Source organism: Nelumbo lutea, chromosome 6, assembly GCF_056320005.1.
Source record: "Nelumbo lutea isolate HS-2025 chromosome 6, American lotus-T2T, whole genome shotgun sequence".
Classification (NCBI taxonomy): domain Eukaryota; kingdom Viridiplantae; phylum Streptophyta; class Magnoliopsida; order Proteales; family Nelumbonaceae; genus Nelumbo; species Nelumbo lutea.
In genome coordinates this window covers 66,197,097-66,206,135 of record NC_142689.1, presented here as the reverse complement: position 1 = coordinate 66,206,135, position 9,039 = coordinate 66,197,097, and the positions used below count along the sequence as shown (strand labels likewise).

The 9,039-nt window shown below is 37.9% G+C and overlaps 1 protein-coding gene across 3 annotated transcripts; it reads left to right on the top strand.

Annotated features, from left to right (window-relative positions):
* Positions 1-572: 572 nt before the first annotated feature.
* LOC148849336 (F-box protein SKIP19-like) lies at positions 573-7,212 on the top strand. Of its 3 annotated transcripts, none has more exons than XM_088949038.1 (3): positions 573-1,397; positions 5,945-6,550; positions 6,889-7,212. In XM_088949038.1, exons 1-2 carry the CDS (start codon positions 1,063-1,065, stop codon positions 6,546-6,548), a joined length of 939 nt encoding a protein of 312 aa, XP_088805164.1. In that variant the 5' UTR covers positions 573-1,062; the 3' UTR covers positions 6,549-6,550; positions 6,889-7,212. The 3 variants fall into 3 exon arrangements, 2 of the variants coding, with proteins under 2 accessions (XP_088805164.1, XP_088805163.1); XR_016100587.1 differs by having other exon boundaries at positions 601-1,397; positions 5,945-6,625; XM_088949037.1 differs by having other exon boundaries at positions 580-1,397; positions 5,945-7,212.
* Positions 7,213-9,039: the final 1,827 nt, after the last annotated feature.

Below are 9,039 nucleotides of genomic sequence, written 5' to 3'. Positions count from 1 at the left end.
ATATGCTGGTAGGGGTGTATCGAGTGTTTTGATACTTGTATTTTTATCTTTTTTTTTTTCAAAACTGATTCAGGGGAACCGATCTAGGACCCCTCTATCCCCTAAACCGGTCAGACCCTCGATACATCCACTGTAGGGGCGTATCAAAAGGGTTTTAAAACAATACGTATCAACTAATACATAACGATACTTTGAACCTTCATTGCAGGTGGAATAAAACTTTTGAAAGTAGAGGAAGCATAACATTTTACAATCTTCCAAGGAATATCTTATGCTCGTCAACTAGGGAAATCTAATCGTTCAGATTCTCAGATGGTGATAAATGCGATTGAACATCCATCTTCTCTACATTGAACTATTCTTACACTGCTTATATCAGCTACCAACCTAACTTCAACTCTATCAAATTTATCTCATTATCCTTCCTTCATTACCTCTGTACAAAACTTTGTATTTTGCTTTTCTTTAGTCCAAAAAATACATCACATCAATAATAGGTGATTCCCATCTTATCCACAAATCGAACGACCATTAACGTTTTTCCCTTTCATAAAACTCCATGGGGAATGAATGGAGGTCGGTGTGACTTTTTTGTTTTTTAATAAAAATCGGTGTGACCTTTTGTGCTGAAAGCTCTTTACTCTTATCGATACTTAATGATTAAGGCTCTTCCTTCTTTTCACAACTGAAATTCCAATCCAACTGTCAAATAATTTCCCACTTGTAAACAGATCAAGAAGTCACGAAACGTCAGAAAAACTCCACTAGTCCAGGTGACCTTATCTCATCGTTCATTCAATCATTCTGAGTTCATTTGATTACCACACTTTGAGCTCGCGAGAAGGAGAGTTGAAGACGATGAAAATGGTGATACTGGTTTTTCATTAGGCCTAGCATACCGTCAACCTTACGCCCTCTTTGAGAATAGCATCGTCAACCCGGTCTCTCCCTAGAATTTCGGATTGGTTTGAGAAACCCTAAGAAACCTCTTCTTTCGAGCAAACGATTCGAGGACTCCTTGAGACCTTGACGTATTCCGCGGTTTTCATTCGTTGCCTAATCATGGAATCTGTGAGTCTAGATTCACCCGAGGAAGTGAGGAGCTGGCTTGAATTGCCTGCGGACGTTTTATATCTGATATTTATGAAGCTTGGTGCCATTGAAGTCCTTGTCCGAGCTCAAGCTGTATGTTCTTCATGGAGGAAGCTTTCCAGATCACCTCAACTTTGGCGATGCATAGATATGCGGGAAGTGCAGGATTACTACCACACTGATTATGGCGTAGAGAATCTGGAGAAAATGGCATTGAATGCCATAGATAGGAGCGACGGGCAATTGGTCGAATTTTCAGCGGAACATTTTACAACCGACAAAGTTCTGGAGCGTATCACCGATAAGTAAGATATTCGTATATCCTTGCTTGCCTGTAATACGTTTCTTAGTTTGAGCTTGTTTTCGTTTTTTTTTTTTTAAATTCCATAATAACCCTCTTTTCGGTGTTTGAAATCGTACTTGTGCTGAATTGCGTTGTCATTTTAGTTGGATGTTGTATTGATAGAAGAATATTATGAAATAATGTGAAAATTGTTTAATACGGACTCTTCCTAGTGCACAGACTCGTACCTACCAGGATTATGGATCATTTTATATGCACAGAACATATATACAGGTTTGAAAACGGATCCGTTTGAATCAGATATACCTAGATCCAAATTTAACTTGTTAATATTCGGTTATGAGCTGAATCTTATCTCTTCGATTTCTATTGGACCCGTATTGGAATTTGGATAACTGGATTACAACTGAACTAAATGAGAGCTGGATCTTATCTAATTCTTCTATTGGTGGTTTTATGTGTTTGAATTGTTTTTGCCAGGAATGGCAACGGGGCGGGGCGGGGTGGGGATTGGGAGCCTCTCCCCATCCCCTCGTCCCCGTGAAAATCCCCATTCCCGTCCCCGTCCCCATCCCCGCTAACGGGGAAAAGGTTATCTCCATCCCCATCCCTACGGGGATCCCTATCCCCACGGAGATCCCCATTCCCCGTGATTCTTTATAATGCTAACCATTTTGTTTTTGTTTTTTATTTTATTTAAAAAATAAAAATAAAATAATTAACATTTACAATCGTATTAGAAAATATTCAAACATATTCAATCATATTTTTAAAAATATTAATATATAGATGTGTGTTTACATATTTGCATATATAACGTATGCATACAGATATATATATATATATATGTGGGGATCCCACGAAGCGGGGATCGGGGTCCCCACGGGGCGGGGAGTGCTCTCCCCATACCCACCCCATTCCTGCTAACAGGGATGAAAATTTCTCCATCCCCATCCTCGCGGGGGGAAATATCCCCATCCTTGCCCCATTCGGGGTGGATCCCCACGGGGATCGGGGAAATGGGGAAAATTGCCATCCCTAGTTTTTGCTTTACAAACCAATCCCAAAAGGGAATATTTTCTTTTACTTCTAACTTATCTTCGTACCATAATTCTCGGGTACGTTCTCTCTCATTTTTAGAGAAGTTTTCAAAGAACTATTTTTTTCTTCATTGGTTGTGAATTAAAGTCTAACTTTATTAGGTTTTTATCTATTTGGAATTCTTTTCAATTTCCAAGATATTTATCTCAAAATCTGCTTCACTGAGGGGTTACTCCTCTGGGCTGCGTGATAGTTTGAGGGTGGTGTATCTATTATAGGGGTTTCATAGGTAGCATATATAATGCCAAGAGGAGGATGAGATGGTTCCAACAAATCTACCGATCTTCTTGAATGAGAAGATCTTACCTCTAGTGGTTCAACATACAAGGACCTTGAAGAAGTAGAGGCTCTTCTGAACCGCAACTCAACGGATCCATCCTGGTTACTGAATACCGATACTAATTCAATGGACTTCATGGGTCTGGGAGGTTCTGTATTAGCTATTGACCAACTGTCCGGTAGTTTTACATCTTTCCACAATCTGCCTAGGAATAGTTATATTATTCCTAGCGTTGGTCTGGAATAGGGTAGTTATTCCCCTTGTTCCGATGATCCTGGTATTAGGACAGATGGTATTCGTGGTCTTAAAATAGACCATATAGACTAATGCTACATTCACTGATCCTGGTTTCAAATCGAAGCCTTGGGTCTAAGGTTAAGGCTTCTTGTATCCCTGGGTCCGTTAACGACAATGAGAAATTAGGGAAAGCAATAAAGTATATCAGCCTTTGATGAAGACTTCCTTCTGTTACTCCTATTAAGGAATCACTGAATTTATTATGTCTTGAATCTGTTAGACAGGCTAAAGCAGTTGTCTAGAGGCCCAACCTTGTTAATGGTTTTATGGCTACTTGTATTAGGCCAAAGTGTATACAATGACAATGTATTTTTTTATAAGCCTCTATCACCTTTCTATCTATAAGATGAAAATCTTCTGATTCGTTGCCTAGAGCAACCGCTATTTCTACTATTCTAATGTTAAAGTCTGTATTTAGACTGAATACTCCTTTTTCATATATTTCGGAGGGTGTTATCTTAGGTATAGTCCAGTTTTGAAGAGATTCCTCGATATTACTATAGTTTTCTTCCATATTTTTTATAAACATAGACATTGTAAGGGATGAGCTTGTACCATATTCCTCAGGACTATTTTCATTACTAGATCCTGACCTAAACAATCTCCTCATCTTATCCTTCCCCTTAACTGTTAACATGCAGTCAACTTCAATGGCCTTTCACCAATCCTTTTTGGCCAAAAGCGACTTTGCCCTGGGTGCAAGGGTTCTAGCCATGGGGGAACTGTTAGGTGACTAGTCTAACAACTTGGGTGCTAGCCAAGTGATCTCTCCAAGGGGACTGCAGTTTTGGGTTCTAGCTAAAGGTTCTAGGTAGTATCTAATGATTAATAGTCCTGATTCTTGTAGGGTTAAAGCTCTGTACCTACGGTTTACCTATAGTTTGGATGTTGCTTGGATTATGCCTCTGATACCAAATGGAGATTAAATCTCAAATGGGTAATAGAATGAATGGAAATATTGTAGGAATTAAAGCTTAGGATAGAGAGAGAGAGATCTGAATCGAATTCAAGGAAAGCCTCTCTTATTCCCAATCCACTTATTTTTGCATGTACAATGTAGTTTTATGACAGCTGTAACAACTCAAGAATCAAGATTCCCACTTGCATTAGTTAGTTTGTTGTACACCTGGTTTAGTCCCACGTGTTTTCTTCCTTGAGTAGACCTTCTGAATAATTGGCTTGCTCTGTTTTTGGTTTCTAACAGTCCCCCTCCTGTCTCTTCGATGGTGGATTGAGGATGCACACCACTTTGGATGATTAGGACTAGGTGTCAATTCAATGCTGGATTGTGGAACATGTGAAGTGGCAAAATAGGCTGCTTATTATGTTTTTTCCCTCCAATGGAAATGGAGCAAAATATGCTTGGGTTGGATGAGATGTGCAAATTACACATGCCCGATGTAACATTTATCATTTTTCATCTACTTCTATATTTTGGTGTGCGTATGTGTTTAGTTTAGTATTGTGATCCTCCCAAAAGATGAAATTTCCACTTGTGTCAGTTCTTTGGTAAAGTGGGTAAACCAACCAAGATGTGCCACATGGCAGCACACCACAACCCGAATGTCCAGAATTATAACCTTCTAGTTGGGTTAATTTTTCCAGTTACTGGGTCAACCCAATCCTTATGTACTATTTGACAACCTACTATGACCCAAGACATGCATGTATGTGTCCAAGAATCTTTTAATGAGAATGATGGGTTGGGCAGGTTGAATTGGGTAATGGGTGGCACCCATTTAAGACTTCAAATTTGTCCTTCATAGGTCAGTGGATTGAAGCTCAAACCATGCCCAACCTCCCAATTGCAACCCGTATAGTTTGTGTCCCAGTGTTTGGCATTTTTCTTGGTTTTTTGGTTGAGGTGTGTAGTTTAATAAATGTTTTATCATTCTTTAGTGAAATACATAGTAAAGTCATTTGGGATAGTTGAAGTAACACCATAACTAGAGTTCACTATAACTTAAAAGACAAAATTGTTTTCCCTTAGATGGTTAGGATTTGATGAACATGGTAAGATATTATGTCTAGGCTCCTAGCTAGAGCCCACTATGCTGGACAGCCTAGCAGCGGCAGACCATCTGCCAACCCCACACCTGACTGAACACCACCTGGCACCTGATTGTGCAACCCTTGCACTCATCAGTGCACTTGGCTCCACCCTTGCCCTTCCCCCCTTCCTCCCCTTCGGCAGCACACTTGACTATACATTTCTGTGCAGCACACATTCTAGAATGTGATTGATGTTTAAGCATGTGGCGCTCACCATCTCACAAGTAGGATAAACTCTCCATGTTTAAGCTTCTAGATAGATATGTACACTAAATTTGCTGTTCGTACAGTGTCTTCTGTCATGTAACAATGACATCTATGTGCTGCAAATTATTATCAGAGAGATGTGTGAGGGAGGGAGCAATCCTGTGTCATGTGTCTTCCATTTCAATAGATGGTCCAAAATGCCATTACGTTCAGAATAGTTCTTTACCAAAAAAAAGTTCAGAATGAGAGCAAACTTTGCATCCAAAAACTTTTGCACTCAAAGTTGGTCAATGTAAAAAAGGGTGGATTTCAGTCTTGGAATTTGTGTTTGCACCCATCACAACTAAAATTGTTTGGCAAGAGTATGAAACTATCATTGCAAAACTAAGCCAACTTTGCATTTTTATGAAAGAGAGATATTTGTATCTACACTCTTCCCAAATGGAGCGTAAAAGGTCTTCATAGCTCTCTCTCTCACATCTAATGGCTATATGGTCTGTCTACATATTGCTTGCTTCTCTTCATTTTAACTACAGTGTTGCATCTAGCCCTCTATCTTGTTCTAACTTTTTATATGGAATATATTGTTCTGATTACATTATCATTTTCAGGTCAAGTCCTCTAAGATGCCTTCGGTTAGTGTCTTGCTATAAGATTTCAGATGAAGGGTTGATGGAAGCAGCTAAAAAGCTGCCCCTATTGGAGGAGCTACAACTTTCCTACTGTTCAATCTCAGAAGAAGCACTCGAAGCTGTGGGCAACTCGTGCCCTCAGTTGAAATCCTTCAGATTGAACTGCCACGGGTACAGGAGCCCACATATCGAGTCTAATGAAGAAGCACATGCTATATCAAAAAGCATGCCTGAGTTACGCCACCTCCATCTTTTTGGAAATAAGCTGAATAACGATGGTCTGCAGGCCATTCTTGATGGTTGTCTCTATCTTGAATCCCTTGACCTCCGCCAGTGTTTCAATGTTGATCTAGCAGGAGACTTGGGAAAGAGATGTGGAGAAATGATCAGACATCTGAGACCTCCCAATGATTCCACCGATGATTTTGAGTTCAGTGCTGAAATTCATGATGATCCATCTTTTGTTGATTCGTTCTCATCTGGAATTTCTGACATTTATTATGATGATTACTTTGGATATTTTGATGATAGTGGCCTCTCCGACTACGAAGATTTCAGTTTTGAGCCCTTTATATTGGTTTGATGGTATTCACCTAATCACATCATAGATTTGAAGACTGAAGAAAAATTTGGGAAGACCTGTTTTTGGATGGAGTGCAGGTCAGCTGGTTTCCAGGCTCTGTTCCTCTTAAAGCAAGAAAGCACAGTTTTATTATTGTGACTAGCTTAACATGCCCTTGGATAGGTTAATTAGAAAATCAATATGAGCTTTATGGAATAATCCTGGATTACCAATGGCTGCATTCATCATTTTCTGATATTATTCGGAGGGGTGGGGGAGAATTGGGGTTTTGTGCAGAAACATGTAGTTATTTTCTATTCACAGTTGATGTTAAATCTTAATTATTTTTTATTTTTTGTAGGCTTTGTTGATGCGAAGAACGGCATGATGATAATCTGTCTTTTGATTTTCACAATGGGGTACCCCTCCTTAAGGACATAATATAGAATGAAATGATCGATTTGGTATAGCTAACTCCCAGAATATTATCTTGGGCGAGTTACTATGTTTGTATTTATTCTTTTCTGTGGGTAAATGTTGTGTATGTTTAATTGTTTATTGTCCAAATAATCTTTGATTTGGATGCCATGTCCTAGAAGTTCTCAAGCTTCGCTTGGAATTATATTACTTAGTCCTTGTTATATAATATTGACATTATCTCTTATAAGGGAAACAACAAATTTTTTGACGCGGCAGGTTCATTGATAAATGCTTAGTTTATAAAGTAGAAAAATTAACAGTAATGAAAAATACAATAAAAAAAAAGATTTGAGAAATCTTTGCAACTGATGCAAATTTAAGTAGCGCCAAAAAGGTTGGTTAAACGCCTCCAACAGAGATGAAGTCATCAAGTGCATCTCCCTACCAAATGAGTCTGTATCAACTATGCAAAACCCTCAAGGGGTATAGAGAAAATAGGTACCATGGCAATTGAAAACGTGAAAGCGGGAGAGGCTTAAGATTGCTTCCTATTATAAAACTCTTCCTAATGCTTCACTGTCCAAACATTCAAGTCGTTATAAAAGCTGAAACATTTGAAGTTGTTACAAAATTCTCCCTAATGCTCCCTTAACTGTAGGAATGCAAAATGTGCAAAAAAAAAACCATCCATCCATATTGTTATAGAAGCTGAAATATTTGGAGCTTGAATGTCGTTGGAGAGAACTTGAAGGTCACTGGAAAAAGGCTTGCCAGGAACGATAACATCGTTACAAAACAAATGGATATTAGCACATTACACACAAATTCGACCAAGGCCCTATAGAAATAAGAAAAAGAGGAGAGGGAAAACGAAGATTAGAATGAATAAAACCAAAGTTCCCAAGTCTGCTCCATAGGCTTGGATCAAAACCGTTGTCTTTCAAATCTATCCAAAGAACCTCTCCAATGAACACTGATATGAAGAGAAATAAATGAAAACTTACATCCATAGATGTGAGAGAGAAATTCTCACGCAGAGTGTGAGAGAAAAACTCACATCCATAGATGTGAGAGAAAAACCCTCCCGCCAAGAGAGAGACTCGCGCAAAGGAAAACCTTCCGGCATAGAGGAAAAAAAAACATTGATTTCAATATTTTAAAAGTTTATATATATATATGTGTGTGTGTGTGTAGAAAAATGTGGTTTGAAATCTTAATGTTCTATTTTGAGAAATAACCATGTTGCAATTTTATCCTTATGGATGAATTAGTTTGAGCTATGCATGTATGCAAGTATAGATACTAAAGCAAGTATCACTTTATATAATATAGAGATTTTTTGCTCTAACAATCCTTGAATTTTGTGAAGAGGCTATTTTTTATCCTAAAGATTCAAAAGGGCCATTTTCACCCTCAAACTATAATGGAAAAGCCTTTAAATTTTTAAGGCAAAAAGTGAGAATGTTAGAGATGTTGTATATGGGTTTCATTATACAAATAATAAAAGGGCAAATTGCTGAAACATTTCTTGAAGTTTGGTAATTATAATCACTTCCCTTGAACTTTCTGACATAGTTTCAAGTAGACCCTTTTTTTTTCTAGAATCTTCTAAAAAGAGGCATAAAATGTCTAAAATACCCATGAAATTGTTTTTGACCAAAATGTTTAGTTTCTAAAATTTGTCTTCATATGAATCATTAACTCAAACCCTTTCAATCTCTTTTTTGAAACTGTTTTTTTTTTTCAAATTTACCCTTTATTTCAATCACTCAAAGGTGAACTACAACTTTAAATTCTCTTTGTTTTGTTTATAAAATTTATATTGTTTTTCTGTAGAAACCAGCCTCAATAGTAACTACATGGGTATTTTAGACATTTTAAAGATTTTTGTTAGAAGATCCTCATAGAGGGAATCTATTTGCAACTATGTCATAAAGTTCAAATGAAATAATTGCAATTACCAAGTTTTAGCAATGGTTATCAGGGGAGATTTCAAAAATTTGCCCATAATAAAATAGGGTCCGACTATGACATGGAAAACCATATGGTATCGAAAATCCCTCACAATGCCACATTTGCAGCAATTACTAGA